The 18484-nt window shown below is 41.9% G+C and overlaps 1 protein-coding gene across 2 annotated transcripts in view; it reads right to left on the bottom strand.

The window, feature by feature from the left end:
* Positions 1–16653, bottom strand: part of SNTB1 (syntrophin beta 1) — a 208468-nt gene extending 191815 nt beyond the window's left edge. Inside the window, exons 1-2 of one of the 2 annotated variants that reach the window (XM_074317034.1) lie at positions 16580–16653; positions 15266–16060 (exon numbers count right to left, since the gene is read on the bottom strand). In XM_074317034.1, coding sequence (XP_074173135.1) covers positions 15266–15833 — 568 coding nt within the window. In that variant the 5' untranslated portion in view covers positions 15834–16060; positions 16580–16653. Of the gene's footprint in view, positions 1–15265; positions 16297–16579 lie in introns of those variants that run through there. The other variant, XM_019717404.2, reaches the window with a different exon arrangement.
* Positions 16654–18484: the final 1831 nt, after the last annotated feature.

The following is an 18484-nucleotide window of genomic DNA, read 5'->3' as shown; positions in this document are numbered from 1 at the left end:
GTCTTGTGGGCATTTTCAAAGGATACACAACTTATTCAGTACTTGGGATGGTTATGAACTTATAGTCATTTCCCCTCCCCCCCCGCCCCCCGATAAATACAAATTGATAAGCATACCATACTGGGAACATGGTCTCTGTCATTTCATAATTATTGAGGCAAAGGTGAATTTGGGGACAGTACATTTTCCAGCAAAATGAGAAATAATGAATCTGGGACATGAGCTATAATTTAAACTAAAATGTACCCATATAAAAATTTTGAAGTGGTTAAAATATTTGAATCCCAGTTAATCCATTTCAAAATTCTATGTTTCAAATATTAAAGTAAGGATCAGGATAGCACATCTGACCTTGTTCATTTAGGCCCTCTTTTAACCAGGGGTTGACATAATAAAGGTCTATGGTTTAGAGACATTCTTGAGTAGTTGTTGACCCAATGCCATGTACACTATTTTATAGTCAGTAAATCTCATCAACTGAAGCTGCTTGTTTCTTACTTTGGTCAAATCCTGCTGTGTGGGGGCTAATAACCAACGGATATTTGCAATGGGTCAATTCTGTTCAGTTCACTGAAGATTTTAAGAGGGGTAAAACCGGATTGCTTCACTTAGGATTATAGTCTAGAGCAGGAAGACAAATACATCCCAATAATAACCAACGCACTTTCAAGTGTTCATGCTAGACACGGTATTAAGTTCTTTATTAACTCTTTTAATTCTCACACCAACCCCACAAAGAAAGTGCTATTGTTAGCCTCATGTTATCAACGAGAAAACTGACTTCTAGACAGGTAAAGTGATTGCCCAAGGTCGCAAAGCTAGTTTGTCCACTTTGCTCAGTCCTCGTCCAAGCTTTTGACTGTCACTCTGTGACTCAATAGTGTCTTTGTTGCCATAACAGGAATAGTGTTATCAAGATAGGTGTGCTGTCAATGTCCTTTGTGTGCTTCAAAGCACAAATACAGGAAAATCAGTCTACAAGATCCAGAGACTCTAGGCAAAATAGAGACAAACTCTCTTCCATATGGCAATAAGAGCTCACCTTCCATGAGATCTGACACCCCAGTTTGCTATGCCCCCACCCCACTCCTGATAGTCCTCGACTTAAGTCTGTTTCACTACTTCACAGTTAATGACAAGATATTTTTGGCTGGTGGTTCTCAGCCTTGATTGTACATTAGAATCACTGGGGGAGCTGATAAACCAACTGATACCCAGAACAAATCCCTGGCTACATAAAACCAGGATCTCTGGGGGAGTCATGAGCATTTCTAAAGTTTCCCAAGTATACTGAATGCATGGCCAAGTTTGTGAACCGGTGCTACAGGCTGTATACACCAAGCCTCTCAATGGGGGACGATGTTGCCCTCCAGGGGACATTTGCCAATGTCTGCAGATATTTCCAGTTATTACAACCAGGGGGAGAGCATGCTACTTCATCTCCTGGGTAGAGGCAAGGGATACTGCTAAACATTCTACATTACAAAAGGCAGCCCCCCCCCAACAACCACCCCAACAAAGAATTACCTAGTCCAAAATGTCAAGAGCACTGAGGTTGAGAAACACAATATTCCCCTTCAGTTCATCTAATTTGTGCATAACCTACCCACAGGACCTGTGTCATCAACTAACTGGATCTGTGAGACTCTGCTAACCACACATTCAAGGAAATTAAAAATCAGATACAAGGTGCCAAAATTTTGCCCTGCAAGCCTTCCCAAAGATAATATACTCAATCTTGATTGTGTCTGAACCAGACTTTACAAAAGATTTGGGATGGAAATGTGTCAGCCGGAGTGCAGTATGTCTTCCATCACAATTTTAAATTAGGCAACACTTTAAAATTGGGAAATGTGGTTCTGATGAAGCTAAGTTAGTATTATTGTCTCCTCTGCAATCAGCTGTACAGTATGCAGATAGCTGCTTATAGTAAAGACCTTACAGATGTATGCCTGAGGGCATCTTTTTGGCAGGGGAGTACTCATGACCCTCATAGAGATGCCTGCCATAAGAACCAGAAAGATGACACCCCCAGCAGTAGCCCTTAATGGAATGATGGATGGAGAAGTAGGGACTAAATCTTACCCGCTTCCTCAGTACTCAGTTGGGATATGCTAAGCTCCACAGTGACTAAGAGACTCACAGTGGGAACTATTGGTTCTTTCCCTTTACCATCTCATGTTCCCACTCCACTACCAGCATTTCCTGGGATTATATCACAAGTAAACTTCTTACACTGAGATCCTCATCTCAGGTTCTGGCTCTCGGGAAACCCAAAACTGGAACAAGTTTCAAAATAGATGAAACTACCAGATATGCACAATACACTGAAAAATGAAGTAGAGAGTAAGGAACTTGGAGCCATGTGAGTCAATACTGATGCAAAAATAAATTTTAAGAAACTATTATTACTATATTTAGAGAGACCAGTAAAGATATTGCATTCACAAAATAAGAGGATGCTGTAAAAATTGAACAGTGAGAAAAAGAGAAGGTTCTTGGAACTCAGCAATAAGGCAAATGAAATGGAAAAAAATTGATATAAGAAATGTAGGTGAAAATCTAGTAATTCTCATGGAATAACACAAAAATAAAAAGGACAATTGGAGGAAAAAATACGACAGCAACAAAAATCAGGTTATTCCAGTGTCAATGCAGAGAGTCCGACACCCAACTAAAAGGACTTCTATACACCGAGAACAAAGAAAATGGAGGAGAGGAATTGTCAAAGAAAAACACAAGAAAATGTCCCAGAACTGAAGTGGAAGAGTCTTCAGGTCCCAACCTACTCAGTAAATGGCACCCTTAATGTCTCAGTTATTTTTTTTCATGGTACTCCTAGGCCTCCCAATGCCCCCCAAATACCTCCCAATTCAGTTTATTAAGTCCTTAACTCCAAACAATGTAGTATGTCTTCATGTCCTAAAACCTTATCTGTTGGATGACATACCACTTCTCAAACCTTGAAATCACAGTGGATACTGCCACCCTCATTTTCTATTCCATGCTAGCGTTCATGTGGTACATTTTTTTTTTTTTTTTTTAATCACAGCAACTGCAGAAAACTCAGCTTGGCAAAAACATTGACATCACTGAAGGAACGTAGCAATCTAATGTTAAACTTGAGTTAATGGTTTGCCTGGTGTCAAACAGATGTGGCTATGTTTTCCTTGAATTTTAAAAATATTCCACGGCGCCCTTGGTGAGTTTACCAGGGCACGCTACAGCACGTTGGCACACAGTTTGAGAACCATGGTTTTTCGCTAATTAGTGCCCATCAAATGCTTAGAAACTTGTTTAACAAAAGCTCCACATAGAGGCAAATCACTGTATATTAGGTTGGTGCAAAAGCAATTGCAGTTTAAAAGTTTAAAAATAATTGTAAAAACTGCAATTAGTTTTGCAACAACCTAATACAACTAAGAATATGAGCGATTAAAAAGAAGTTATTAAAAGTTTCCAGAAAGAAGAAACAGGTCACACGTAAAAGAAAGAGAATGAGAATGGCATCAGACCTCTCACCAGTAACTCTGAAAACTGCTGAGGGAAAATGACAGCTACCTTAGACTATTGTGCCCAAAGTATCAATACAGTAAGAGAACAGAGGTTTTCACATGTTTACCTCCCAAATATCTTCCTGAGTAAGCTGCTGAAGAATGTGCTCCAGCAAAACTAGGGAGTAAACCACAAGTGAAGGTGACAGTGGATCCAGAAAAACAGACATAGTTCTGAGAAAACCAAGGACAGTCTGAGGAAGAGGGCCACGCACCAGGCCAAGATAGAACCCGTCCAGGGGAGCAGGGCTCCAGGAAAAAAATGAACCATGTGGATAGATTATTTGTTATGTACCAGTATTTGAAAATATATATATATATTGCTAGAAATTTGATACGCCTAGTATTGCATTTTGAAACAAAACTAAGATAGGTACAAGAAAACTAAGGAAATGCAAAGTAAGAAAAGTTGTTTGTAACTGCAAGAAACCTGATCATAGCATATTACTTGGCTGGAAAATAGAACAATATTGACATAATCATAATTTTGTAAACATAGGCTGAATTAGTCAATAATGGCTAAAACTGATATATCAAGATAGCAGTGTAGGCATCGTATTTAGGATATTAGAATATATTCTAATATATAAATGTATAAATAATTGTTAGATGTTGTATAATATTTAAGATTATAAATATGCCTATACGGCCATTACAATATATGTATTTTAATACTAGAATATGTATTCTAATATTCTGGGAAACAGGAGAGATGATAAGGGAAAGCGTAGGCAAAGGGATGCTATAAGCATATACTATTTTGATTTAGACACATTTTGAAAATGAAGCAGAAAACAGAGGACAATATATGAACATTGCAAGCAAAAAAGAAAAATCATTAACCTTGGTTTTCATTGCTGATAAAAGGATGTTTCAGATGAAAGCATTTGAAACGCAGGGCCCGGAATAGCCAAATAACCACCAATATTTAAAATTTCCCTTTGCTTATATAACCTTACTATGTAAGTCATATCTTCTGTGGAGCATCTCTTTCCACTTCACATATCCTTAGTGCCTTTAGATAGTCCATAAGTTCTTTTTTTATTGTTGTTTTGCTTTTCTTAATTTTTTTATTCTTTACTATCTTTTTTCAATTGTTTGATTTTCTTGATAGTCTGTAAGTTCTGTTACAGCATTTACACCTTTATAAGTGACTATTACTATTATTATTATAACAAAATTGATTTGTAATTTATATAAATGTAATGTATTACGCTACACCTGCCTCCCCTCTGGACTGCTATACTTTAGAAGAACAGGAATTTCATCTCATTCCTCTATAGATTTTTGCTTCAGTGTACCAACAGGTCTGATCTTCAAACATTAGAAGAAAAATTGCTTTAATAACTACTTGTATAACTATTACACACCATATCTCATCAATTCAAACTGCCCGTTTTTTTCATATTTTATCTTCTCCAGTTTGGGGAATGTGTCGTAAAATCGCTGGAGGCCTGGATGAAAGCCGAGTTCTTGCAGAGAGTCTTGACACTACTCCTATCACTCATCCGGGCCCTCCCAACCTGAGACCACTTCAGATTAAATTATCTGCCTAAGTAGTTTTTTAAACTTACATTGACATTGGAAATTCCGTCCTAAATATTTATCAGAACTGACTTACAATTCAAAATCTTAGGGGAGATATAATTTTTCTTCCTTCTACCTGTATCAGATTTGAAATGTGTGAGTTCCTTTGTTGTCCTTTTCTTTGTAATGGGTTTGTTTTTCATTTATCCCTACATAGAAGGGACAGCCCTTTGTTGTCCCAACTTTAAGCAGGTATCCTACTAGACTCCCCATCATAGAAGCTTTTGTCTTTCTTAGGGGTACATAAACAACGCTATATCTTCCACTGGAAGGTCTCTTGGATTCCATGAAATAGCATACTAAATAATAGAAGAAAAAATTAAAATATAATTCTGACTTAATCACAGTTTTGTAAATATCTTACATTTTTAATAAAAGAAACACTTGGGCTTCTTTTGGCTAGTAAGATCTCCACATTCCTACAATTACTAGAAAAAGTTTCAAAGAATTTTGAATTTGGTTCTGTAGAGTAAATCCTGACTTTCCAGCTTTCCCTTTACAAAACAATTTTTTGCATGTTCCTGCATCTGAGCATTTTAAGACATAGTTCACATTTGCCCACCCAAAACCACAACTGCCTACACTGCGGTTTGGTTGATGGAAAACTTCTGATGCAACTAACAAATCATCAATGAAATACACCCTTGTAAGATCATCATTCGCTTCGACAAGACAAACGAACTCTCCTAGGCCATCAGTTACATCAGTCGGTTCCCTAATATGGCAAATCCCAAACCGCCCCTCCACCAGCAAAAGACTTCCTATAACATATGGTTGAACCCTTCATTTAACTTATATGATTGAATCTCCCCCTCCGAAAATAATACTTAGCTAAGCATCAGATGTGACATAGCATGTAGTTAATAATTATTCAGTGCTTACTATGTCCCAGGCAATAAGCTAACCACTTTACATACATAATCACTTTATTCCTCACAATGAACCTACTGATTAAGAAATTGAGGCTTGTTGTTAAGAAACTTGCACAAGATTGCACAGATAGAAAGAGGCTCAACAAGAATTTAAGCCCAGACAGAGTAAATCCAAGGTCCACCCTCTACACCACTGCACGATACAGCTCTAAGAAAAAACATTGCAATGGGAAGAAACAATGGCAGTTTGAACAGTAGGACAAAATAAACGGGTTTGTCAATTGCAGTAATGCTCAGCAACCAAAGTTTAGATAGATTTTGCACATTTATCCACATCCTAAAAACGATGCTTCAAACCACAAGAAGGAGAAATAGTTTCAAAAAGTACTGAGCTAAAGTATGGGTCACCATTTTAATTTCCATTATAATCACTCTTTTTTATTAATATTTTTTATTAGTTTCAGGTGTACAAAACAACGTACTAGTTAGACAATTCACCCCTCACAAAGAGATAACCCCCCCAATCTACTAACCCTCTGACATTGTATACAGCTGTTACAATACCATTGACTCTATTCCCTATGCTGTACTTTATATCTCGTGACCATATATATATACACACATATATATACACACACATATATATGTGTGTATATGTGTATATATGTGTGTATATATATATACGTATACATATATATGTGTATATATGTACATGTGTGTATATATGTACGTGTGTATATATATATATATATATATATACAACCAAAAAAATGGATGCAAGTGGACACTTTGGTCAATGTTGTTCAAGCAGTAGTTCGCTGTAATCAGAAGTGTCTGGATGCTGATGGGAACCACTTTGAGCACCTCTTGTAATTGCAGACGTCAAATGTGACTTGTATTCATCTTTTGTTATCGGTATATATGGAGTATTACAATTTTAATAGGTTTTTCCTTCCTTAAAATGTATATACATTTTTTGGCACCGTGGTGTGTGTGTGTGTGTGTGTGTGTGTGTGTGTGTGTGTGTGTGTTTATTTAATTATAGTTGGCATTCAATATTATTCTACTTCAGGTTCAGTTGTATAATGCAGTGGTCAGGCATCTACACAGTCTGTGAAACTAAAGTATAGGTCATCATTGTAATTTCCATTATAATCACTCTTAATCATGACCATTTCTGTCTTGTTTCTCCCACTTTGGGAGTGGGGCTCATTTCCATGAGTCTGTTAGGACATTTACTTTGTGGCGTGTATTACACATTTTCTCTTAAGTCTCACTCTGCAGGCCAGCGCTGAAAGCAAGCCTTATTATAGATCAAAGGCAGTGAAGTGGGTAATGAGGTTTGGTATATGAAATAGTTGGTCTAAATGCAGGGTAAATTCTGGCTTTTCTTTAACATTAACTGCTTGGAAATGCATCATTTGAAATAGAATTCTTAGTAGGCCACTAACTGCCAGAGAATAATTTCCCTTCACCAAACAGACCACTGGTAGCTAGATGCTTTTCACAAATGTGGAGCCCCGCGCAGTGAGTTATTTTTAATACATACTCCATGGGGTGACGGCTAAAATGCACGGCTGAACATGACTCCTCATTACCCACCAGCAGAAATAAGGAACTGAAAGGCCATTCACATCAGCTTCACTTAAAGAATATGGTCTGAATGCTCAAGCTGATATATAAACTTAAAAGAGAAACAATTAAAATATCTAAGCAGTTTTCATCTCTCAGGTAGAAAGTGTTCTTACAGATTCAGACTTGTAGTCCCCAGAGCCACAGGGGGCAAAGGAAAGGTTATACATGTAACATTAAAAGGATAATTACATTTTCCAATAACTTTTAAAATCATGTCTGGCTCCTCTTTTGTCAACTGTGTTTCAAGACTGGTGCTTCCTAGGTCTATAAAGTCACTTCTGTATTTCTTAGCTATACAGAGCAAGGTATAGTTTTCATTATTGATGCCAAATATTTATCACCATAGTCCAACAGCATGAGTGGTTGAGGGTGGAAGTAATAAAAAAGGTCACTAGATCCCCAAATGCTTTCCCATCCTTTGCCCTCCCTTCCTTCCCTTCCTTCCTTCCTTCCTTCCTTCCTTCCTTCCTTCCTTCCTTCCTTCCTTCCTTCCTTCCACGTGTTCTTCCATTTTTTTTCCTTTCTATCACATTTTAACACTCTAACATGTGCCAGGTACTACGCTATATATGCTGGGGTAACAATCATGCTATTTGCATTACTAATCTCAAGTACTGCACAATCAGCCAGAAATGCCTGACCTTGTTAATTATAGTAAGCTCCCTGACATCAGAGGCCATGCGTGAGACCTCTTAGAGCATGATGTCTTGAGTTTGTCACATACGCATACAGAAGGAAGAGATTGTTAGATAATCTGATGTCCAGCTCCCTCATTCAAGGTAACTTCAGACAAGTCAGTTAATATCTGATATTTCCATTTCCTTCTGGACAAAATGGGGATCATAACATCAGTCCAACCATCCACAGAGGGTGGACCCGCCCAGTGACAAAAATCTTAATGCAAGGAAAGCCACTTGACAAACCTAAGCCTTTCTCAGAAAGGCTCTCCTAAGTATAATTCAGAGTCAAGTGGTTGAATACCAGGGCTGCTGGGTGGGTGCAGGGAACCAGGTCATTTTACCAGAGCCTTGCCAACCTCACTCTTATCCCTCAGAAATGTTTGAAGGTCACATTCTGCCCACTCAGCCACACTAGGCCACAGCACGTGACAAGTGCACTGCCCTAGTGGCACTCTGATGTAGCGTTAGGCTACTATGGACCTTCTGACAATATGTCCGAAGGAGAATCATGACAAAGTCAGGTCCTCCACCCCCAAATTTAATTGCGTTTCCATCTTAACTAAGCACTTATCACACACTTGGCTGTAACTTTTGCCGTTTGAGGCAACAGCAAAACTAGCATGAATTTCTTTTTCTTCCTTTACAATTTCACAGATAGAAGATTTGTTTCCTTATTAAGTCAAGAACTTTCAGCGTTTCACTTGAAGCCGTTTAAGGCTCGCTCCCCTTTGGCACGTCCAAATGGGCAGCATTGCTACTCTTGTGCTTTGGCGCCGTTACTAAGTAACATAAGAGTGACTCGAACACAAGCAGTGTGATACCACAACAGTTGATCTAATGACCTAGATGGCTCACTACTGAGTGATTCCCAGGGCAAGGAGCATCTACAGTGTGGAGACACCGGACAAAAAGGGTTCATGTCCTCGGTGGGATGGAGCAGGCATCGCGTGATTTCATCCTACTACTCAAAATGCTGTGTAATTTACAACTGACAGGTTGTGTCTTTCCGGAATTTTCCGTTTAATATTTTCGGACCATGGTTGACCGTGGCTGACTGAAACCGCAGAAAGAGCAACTGCAGATAAGGGGAACTACTGTGATTGTTAAGACTTTTTTTTCTTATCGTCTGTACTGAGGGAACAAATATTATCACGGGCCATCTTCCATCAAGCCGGGAGGAAAGCGGAGCTTGGAGAGTGAAGACCTGGATCTAGTCGTACCCGCCACTTAGTATATCCTTGCACTTCTCTCCAAAGTTCCCCTTTTTGAGTGGGTTACTGTCTAATACAACTAAAAGTCCTGACTCATATACTGAAAATAAATAAGTCGCAATTTCTGTGAGCTGCGAGTTTCTTTATCCTCTATAAAATAGGGATGACGATGATGATGGTTATAATGAAGATGATAGTAATAACCTTTGCAGGGTTACAAGAGCAGCAAATGAGATCATGATTGTGAAAGTGCTTTGTGACTTGTAAATCCTGATGTTAGTGGTTGTCATTCATACTATTCAGAAAAGCATGCAATTTAAAATTTATGAATTGTTATTTCTGGAATTTTCCATGTAATATTTTCAGACCACGGTTGACTGTAGGGAAATGAAACCATGGGAAATGAAATCAGAGATAAGGGGAGAGTACTGTAAGTTGTTATAATAGTCATAGCAAACGAATATTCCAGACAAGAAAGTAGAAAACCTAATTAGGACAGAGCATTCTGCTTCTTGGAACTTCACTTTCCTAATCAACAAACTGAGGCTCAGGGTCCCTAATGTGCTGATTTTATAAGGCTGTTTATGAGGATCAAAAGCTATAGGGCCTGAGCTTGAATCTCAGCCTCAGCACTTCTTCACTGTGTTCCTTTGGCAAGTGACTTAACCAATTGGTGCCTCAGTTTTCTCACCTGTAAAATAGACATAGTGTTGGGTTATTATGAGCATCAATGATTTTGTCCATAGGAAGTGTTTAGAACAGCATTTGGCACAATGTAAGTGTTAAGTAAACATTACCTATTATTACATATATAAAAAGAATTTGCAAAAGGTGAGATATTATTAAAGTGTAACATAGAATTAGCATTCTTACAGAACACAGGTTGTCAAGAGGATGGAGGGTCAATACACCCCTCTCCAACAGCAGTGCAGAAATTTATGGAGACATTTTAGAGGTCAAGGGGAGTACCATGGCATACTACTAGTATTTAGTGATAGGAGCCAGGGATTCTAGACATCTTGCAACATCTGAGGAAGTCCTTCAGATGTTGGAATGCAAGATTTTACCAGGTCCCAAAGGACAGCACACACTCCTACCCATCTTTATCTGCATCTGTGCATTGATAGTGATTTTACACACAGGTACTAACATCTGCTTCCCTTGTTATGACCTCTTGTGTAGTTATGCCATGAATTATCTACTGAAGCTTTTAAGGAATAATTTACTTTATTTCTCCATCATATTAATAATATATTATTAATGATATTATATATTATTAATAATACGTATATTATTAATAAAATTAATAATAGGGCATTACATTATTTTTAAATTTTAAATTAGAGTTAGGTTATATGATTTATGAAATTCATTTGATGATAATAAAAGGAGCATTGGAAAAAACAGTTATTGAAAGTGTGCTGGGTCTGAGTCTATGGGATTTGAGGTGAAATAAGGTAGAGATGGCTTAACCCACTTCCCTAGCTTTCAAATGAAGAAAATCAAGGCCCAAAGAGATAAAGCACCTTGTAAAAGGACTAACTGTTAGTTAAAAGACAATAAATAACTCCAGTTTCAAGACTCTAATTCTGGAGTTCTTCGGTATTCTTTAAGAATCTGTTGATCCTAAATAAAGCCAGATTCTTTAAAGTTCAAATTTTCATTCAATCCTGAGATTTTATGCCAGCAAAACTCACTGTCCCTCTTTTGCACCCCATGTCCCTGCCCTGCCATCCTCACTTCCACCACTGGAGAAAGTGATTGTGAAAGTGACATGTCAGATAATCTCAACAGCCCACCATTACTGGGAGCAGTAGAGGGAAAAGATTTGGTGGAGAGAGTTAATGTCAACGGTTGTCTCTGACTTTCTCCTCCTTCACTTTCCACTTTTTCTGGTTCAGTTCCAAAGGAGATCTTTGGGATCCAGGGATGATTCGGTCTGCCCCTCACGTCCACATCCCAACATGAGTCTTCCCAAACATTCTGCACTCCTCGATCTAGACAACGTCATGGAAAAACTAGTTTTATTGTAGTTTCAGTTACAAAAAGGTTGACGTTTTTCAAAGTGCTATTTTGCTATTAATCTAAGGGCAAAAACTTCCCTGCCCCCACCCAGAGCTGCTAAAGCTGTTTAGTAGGTGTGCCTCCCCACCCCTTACCCCTCATCCTCCCACCCAGGCCAGCTCCAGAAGGTGCCATTCACATAATGGTCTATGTGAATGGTGACCCCTGGAGTTCTGGGGTTCATTATCCACATGGCTGCATGCAAGTCTCTGCTCCCACTCCCTAAAATGAATAATGAGTTCATGGTGTGAAGATTTTTGATATTCGCTTTGTTGAATATTTAAACCTGACTTACCTGACACAGTGTATTCACTATTTTTATCTGAATTACAACTTATTCTCTTGCTGGCCGTGCATTCAAGTATGTAGGCGCTGCCGGATCGCAGCAGCTCCCTCTTGATAGCCAGACACTTGGTGCGTTAGGGTTTTAAGACTCAGTTCTTCCTCCTGCCCCTCCCTTTTGAGTAGCCCACCCCATTTCTGTTTCCAGCTCAGGATTGTCCCAAGCCCTTCAGCATCTTTGAGGAGTGAGAAAGAACATCTTGAGCTCAATAACTGATGAAGCTTCCACCAACTCAAGTACACAGTTCCACCTAGAAGCTCAGAGTATCAGTTTCGCATAGAGGTTATAAGTATGAGTTTTTAAGTCAGAGAGACCTGAAAGCCTCTTAGCTACGTTGCTTTGAGCAAAAAATGACTGTCTGTATATTTTAATATCTTCATCAGTTAAAAGAACAATAATATGAGCCTCGTGGAGTTACTAGAAGTGTAACATGAACAAACGTGTGCTCAAGAAATGTTAGTTATTATAATGACTCTCTTTCCCCAGAAGAATGGTCTCCTAACATTACAGTTTTAGAGTACAAAATAAAGCAGGATAAAAATAAGAAATATAAACTCTAGTAAAGAAAAAGGGGAAGGTTATCCCTCAGAAGGGGCAATTTCATCTTCATTTCATTTAAATAGTTAAAACAACTAACCACAGCAGGCATTTGATATATGCTTTTTCCCCCCTTCTTTTATTCTTCCATACAGCAGCCCTGTAATGTAAGCGTGTCCAGCCAGTTTCGTTATTCCCAATTTTCAGGTGACGTTGGCGCTCAAGGAGGTTAAGATAATTCCGTGGCTGAACCTAAGACTAGAAGGCAGGCATTGAAATTTGAAGTTTAGCGTTTTCATTTCATAGGGTGTTCCACAAGTAAAGGTAGTGACTCTCCACTAGGGGGCGCATGTCATGTAATGGGGTGCCTATTAGCAGTGATTAAGGGACTCCACTAATCTCCATCAGCATCCCCCCCTACAATCTAAATGGGGAAAAAAAAGTGTATTTTCCCTATCTTTAACTATATCTTTAAAACATCTCCCTTAGCCCTCTCGTCCAATGAAGTTACATCTGCAAAGCCTTTCCTATATAGAAATTCTGGAATCAAGATGGTGTTTGGAATACAAACAAGTAGATACGTGTCTTAAAAAGCCCTTCCAGTGATTCTGATAAGCCCCTTCAGCAGGGCTATTCTGTACTAGGCCGCACTACAAAGGAGAGGATGTCTGCTGTTTGATTTGACGGCATATGATCACTCCTACCACATCTAATAGGACCAACACTTCGCCTCAGAATAAAAGACACTCTTTTGAGTGGGGTCTCTACTTGCTTCTCTTAATAGCAGTCAGTTTCTGCAAGCTCAGGCTGGAAATAAGACCGCTGCCCTTAGCCCAGCTGGTTCTTGTCTAGAAGGCCCAGAGGTCTTCCCCGGAAGTGCTGCCTGCAACATATGACAATGTGTTGTAAAATGTCATGTTAGAGGTTTTTACAAAACTCACTTTTCACATGCCACATCAATACAGTTACATAACAGGATGATTGTTTTTTGTTTGTTTATTTTCAACTGCAGGGAGTCACCTTTTCTTCCTCTTTTTGGGTGAGAGATTTTTTTTTTTTTTCACCTCTTTGCTAAGGCATTATTCATTAAAATGAAATCAAGCAGACTCATAGAAGGGACATAATGAAGGGTAGTGCCTGAAATAACAATGACCTGCCTTTGTCTTCCCTGATATTTTACAGTAAATATTGCAAGCTGAACCAGTGTCCAGCAGTTTATAGTCCAAACTACACTTCCCCCAGATCTCACCTGCCCCTTGTCACACAAACCAATACACACTGGAGTCAAGAAAACTTTTTTCTGTTTACTTATGTTAATCATCAAGCCAAAGCAAATAGCCTTCCACTTTCTAGACCCAGGGTAGCAATTAAATATGAAGACATCACGAATCCTCTAGGCAAATAAGAGTGAGGGCAAACCCTCCCTATTCCAGGTCGGGAAATAGGCAAGAGGTTATATCTGCTGTCACACATAACAAAGTTGGTTTCCCAACTTTGAACTTTCTCACTTTCACATACCAGTACATCAGTTGAACAGAAAATTGACTTAAGTCCTTAATTTAGGACTTAAATTAACCACCAGTTTACAAGAATTCAGAAGAGCATTCTATTTCCATAGGTATGGGTTCATTTATTCCTTCACTCAACAAGTCTGTCACTGAGCACCTAAGCCCAAGGGAGATGACCCATAACTAAATAAAAGACCCCAGACAGCTCAATCTACAGTTAGGAGGAAGCTGAGTAAATCTATAAAATAATTATACAATATTAGTGCTGACAGAGGTATGTACAAAGCCAGTTAAGTGGCAGAGAGGCAGATATCAAGTGAAAAATGCAGCGGTGGTGGGAAATAACCCATTATTGGCTCACTGCTTTACTGCCCTTCTCTCCACATGCCACCACATAACCACAAATAGGTACAAAAAGCACTACCTATTTTATTCACATTCAATAATTAGGACACTACTCTCAAGAGAGTAGTTTCTAAGATGCCTCACAGGCAGGGCAAACTGTTTACAAATACAAAGTTGTTTTCACACCCCTCTGGAAAAATCCCGAGAAAATACAGGCAGAAAAACCACTTCGCCAGCTTTCCACCAGGAGCAACCTGGAATCCCGACTGACCGGCAGAACCCCTGGCAGCAGAAGTGAACTTCTGCCTAAAGCTGCAGCTCACTTCCCAGCCCTTGGCACAACTCTCCAGCCATCACCCCTGTTTCCAATTTGAAAGGAGGGAAGTCGAGAAGGGTGGTGGGAGTTTGAGCGTTCAAACACTGCCACCTCTCTCTGGCCCCGTTACCATTCAACTCTTTTAGGAGGGTTGACCAGGCTTCTGAGGAGGAAATTCTGACAAAGCAAAAAACTATCTGAGTTGCGATTACTCAGTGAGTTCCCTTCGTACAGTGGATATGATGACTCTCCACGTCTACACTTCATTTCCAGTTCCACTTCGCAGGCCCTACACTACACTTGGATTATCTGCAGATAAAAATGAGACAGTGTGCACTTAGCATGCTACCCCGTGCTTGGCACATAGTAGGAGTTCAAGACACCCTGCTGGCTTCGCCTTTTCACACACCTCTGCTGGGTCAAAACCTGTAAGGACTCTAGGGTGGGGACAAGTTACCCCCAGGTGGGTAAAAGTTGTCAGAACTCCACGCCACCTCCGACACCCCAGCTCCCTGGGGTGTGACAGCACGTGGGTGAGAGTGCGAGCAGCGCCGTGGGAGGGTGAGTGGGTGTGCGCGCCTGGCGCGGCCCGCGCGCGGCGTTAACCCCTTACCTTCCAGCATCACTTCCTTGCCAGCGCGCTTCAGCGCCTGCACCGCCTCGTCGTGGGTGGCGTCCCGCAGGTCGGCTCCGTTCACCGACAGGATGGCGTCGCCCACGTACAGGGCTTGGGTCTGGTCCGCCGCCAGCCCCTTGAAGATCTTGCTGATGAGGATGGGCATCTTGTTCTCCTTGCCCCCTTTGATGCTGATGCCCAGCCCTCCCAGCTCCTGCTTCAGCACCTTCACGCCACGCTTCTGGTTCGAGATGGACTCGGGCACCTGCTCTGGCAGGTCGGTGAACGCGGTGCGGACGCCGGCCGGCGAGTCCGGGGGCTGCGAGCTGCCCGCACCCGGGGGCCCGGTGCCCCTGCAGAACGAGCCATTGGTGGCGGTCCCGATGCCGTTGTACGCCGCAGCGCCCTCCTCGCAGCTCAGAACCAGGGCGTCCTCACTCAAGTTCACCAGAACTTTGTGCCAGCGATCCCGCACCAAAACTTCCAGCAGCCCGCTGCGCTGTGCCCGGCTGCCTCCCCCGCTGGCCAGCCCGGCCGCCGCTGCCGCTGCCGCCGCTACCGCCATCTTTCCGGCATTCTTAAAATGCCATGTGATTGCAAAAGGGGGGAAAAGTGGGGAAGGGTTGCGTGGGGAAGCCGCGGGGCCCGGGGGGCGCGAGGAGAGCGCGCCCCGAGGGGAAAAGGCAGGACGCGGGACTCCACTCCCGGAGTTCGCTGCCGCGCTGGGCGCGAGTTGGCAGCCGCAGCCCAGCTGGTTCCCCCCTCGCCTGATCCTGGGCGGGGTGGAGCAATCTAAAAGAAGGAGAGACAGAAACAGGGGAGGGGAGAAAAAAAAGCCAGCTGCCAGTTGCAAAACCCCAAACCCAGGGCAGCCGCGGAACGGCGAAGCGCGGAGGAGAGCCGGTAGGAGGCACGCTCGCCGCGAAGGGGAAGGGCGGGGACCCGCCGCTCACCTGTTCCAGCTGCCGCAGCCTCGGCGGTCACACGCCGCCCGCAGGCTCTGACCCTCCCCGCCTCCCTCCTCGGAGCTCCCGTCGTTGCAGGGACAGCTTCTCTAGAGACTTCTCTCCACACCGCCCCAGCACTCTCATCTTGACTCTCCCTTTGGGGCGGGTTTCCACACCGCACCTTTGCTGGGTGTGTGTGTCCTGCCATGGTCCCCTTACTGGATGCTCCTGAGCCACTTTCCCTTTCACTCACTCTGTTGAATTGTCCCTTAGTCCTAACTCCCAGATTGTATCTAGATCCAGGTCTTCTCACTCTAGCTTCCTCAAACCAAGACTTGGCTTCTCCTGCTGAGTTCTTTCTTACCTGTCAACTTCTTACCTCAAGACTCTCAGTAGACTCAGACGGAGGCCCAGAGTTCTCTGAGAGGGGGAGAGAAGGCTGTCCCAAGAGCCCAGGATGAAACAAACGTCAGCATAACTCAAGTGGCCCCAAACTTCCTCTCTTTAAATGCAGGACCTCCTTCTGCCAGCTCTCTGGAGAGAAGTCTCTGCGGGTCAGGCTTTTCAGCAGGTTGCTGCCTGCCCCAGACCCCAGGGACAAATGTTCTTCCAGCTCATGATATGCTCTATGCTTCTCAACCTATATTTTTTCTCAAATGCTGCCTGGGTCTTTCTTCCCAAGATTTACTCTAGGAAGCCCACCATTTTAGGAACTCAGTTGCAACAGATTGTATCTAAAAAGTTCCTTTACAAGTTGCTTAGCTGGAGTTCAAGCTGCCTGTGTCCCAGGGAACAATATTATAATTGTTGGTTACCTTCCCAGGTCAATCCGGAAATGCCACCATAACCCATGTCATCGTCCTCCCAGAATCCTCCTGGTCCTTGAATTTCTCAAGTTCTCCCCCAACCCTCAGCAGAACCGATGGGCCTCTCCAAGTATTTCACATTCTCATTTACCACCCCTTTCCACCTTTTCCTCCCCTCTCTCCAAAAACAACTCAAAATCTATGAAATTCCTGAAGGTAAACCCAATCCAGCAAGGTGTCAGAGAAAAGAAATATTGACCACGTTTCCACTGATTTGTATCATTGGAAGTTCTCTAACTCTTCTTGAATGACTCACACTTTTCATCGAGGAAGGTTTAAAACGCAAACAAATCCCTAATGGGTGGTTGGTATTCCAGGCAGAGTCACAGGATGAAATGAAAACAGTCGGACAATTTTATTTATTTATTTGTTTGTTTGTTTGTTTGTTTGTTTGGAGGAGGAGGAGGAGGGGGGGGCGAGCAGGAGGAGGAGGAAAAGTCACTGTAGACAGGTCACTGGGAACCCTTGGATTCACGCTTCTAGTTGCAGTGTCCTCCTTTTCTTATTTTTAACCCACCAGTTTTCCAAAAGCTCTTTCTTTCATGTGAAGGTGCCCATGGTAGGGACAGCAGCTGCTGTGAGCAGGGTCAGAGAGGGAGCTGACATAGGTGGTCCCACTGTCGGGTGGGAAAACCAGTTGGCACTTCCCTCTGCTTTAGGCACTGAGGACTCACACACATCACTCTTCGGGGAGATCAGAGCCTGAGGGTCTGTGTTCTAACCCAAGCACACTAAGGTGGAGAGAGGCATTAGAATGCCAGTATGATGATTTAGAAATCAAAACAGATCTGCTCCTGTACAGATGTAAAATCCTCCATTGGCATCGCACCTGTATCTTTTGTCTCTGTGGTCAAGCAAAGCGGGAGGCCCCAGGCATAACTAGAAGTAATTTACCAGTCTGCCGTAAGATATTGCAGGCTCTGCAATGGGAATTTCTCAGAATCTCTGTACTAAGCATGTTTTTGTTTTTGTTTTCTTTTTCTGTGTAAGCAAACCTTCCCGGGAGGGAGTAGGTTGCTTGTTGAAAGTGGCTTCAGAATGAGGGAAGACATGTATTTAACACCATTAGGCCTGAGGCATGCATGATAGAGATGCCTTTGCCAATGGAATTATAGTAACAGCCCCTATTCTAAATGCTTTATACATACTAACTTAATCCTCCAGAAATTTTGGGGGATACTTACTATTATCATCACTCCTATTTTATAGGTGGAAAAGTGGGGAGACTCATTTAAAAACTGTTTCATGTAGCACTAGTCATGTAACTAGTAAATGGCAGTCAAGATTCGAAGTCAGCTATAAAGAGTCTGGACTCAACCATTGCCCTACATTTTTCTGAAAATACTCACAGCCTGTGAGTTACAGTGTCCATCTTGCCCTGAGGCCAGACTTTCCACTGGGAG

This window comes from Rhinolophus sinicus, linkage group LG12, assembly GCF_036562045.2.
Source record: "Rhinolophus sinicus isolate RSC01 linkage group LG12, ASM3656204v1, whole genome shotgun sequence".
Lineage (NCBI taxonomy): Eukaryota > Metazoa > Chordata > Mammalia > Chiroptera > Rhinolophidae > Rhinolophus > Rhinolophus sinicus.
This window is presented reverse-complemented; position numbering and strand designations above follow the sequence as displayed.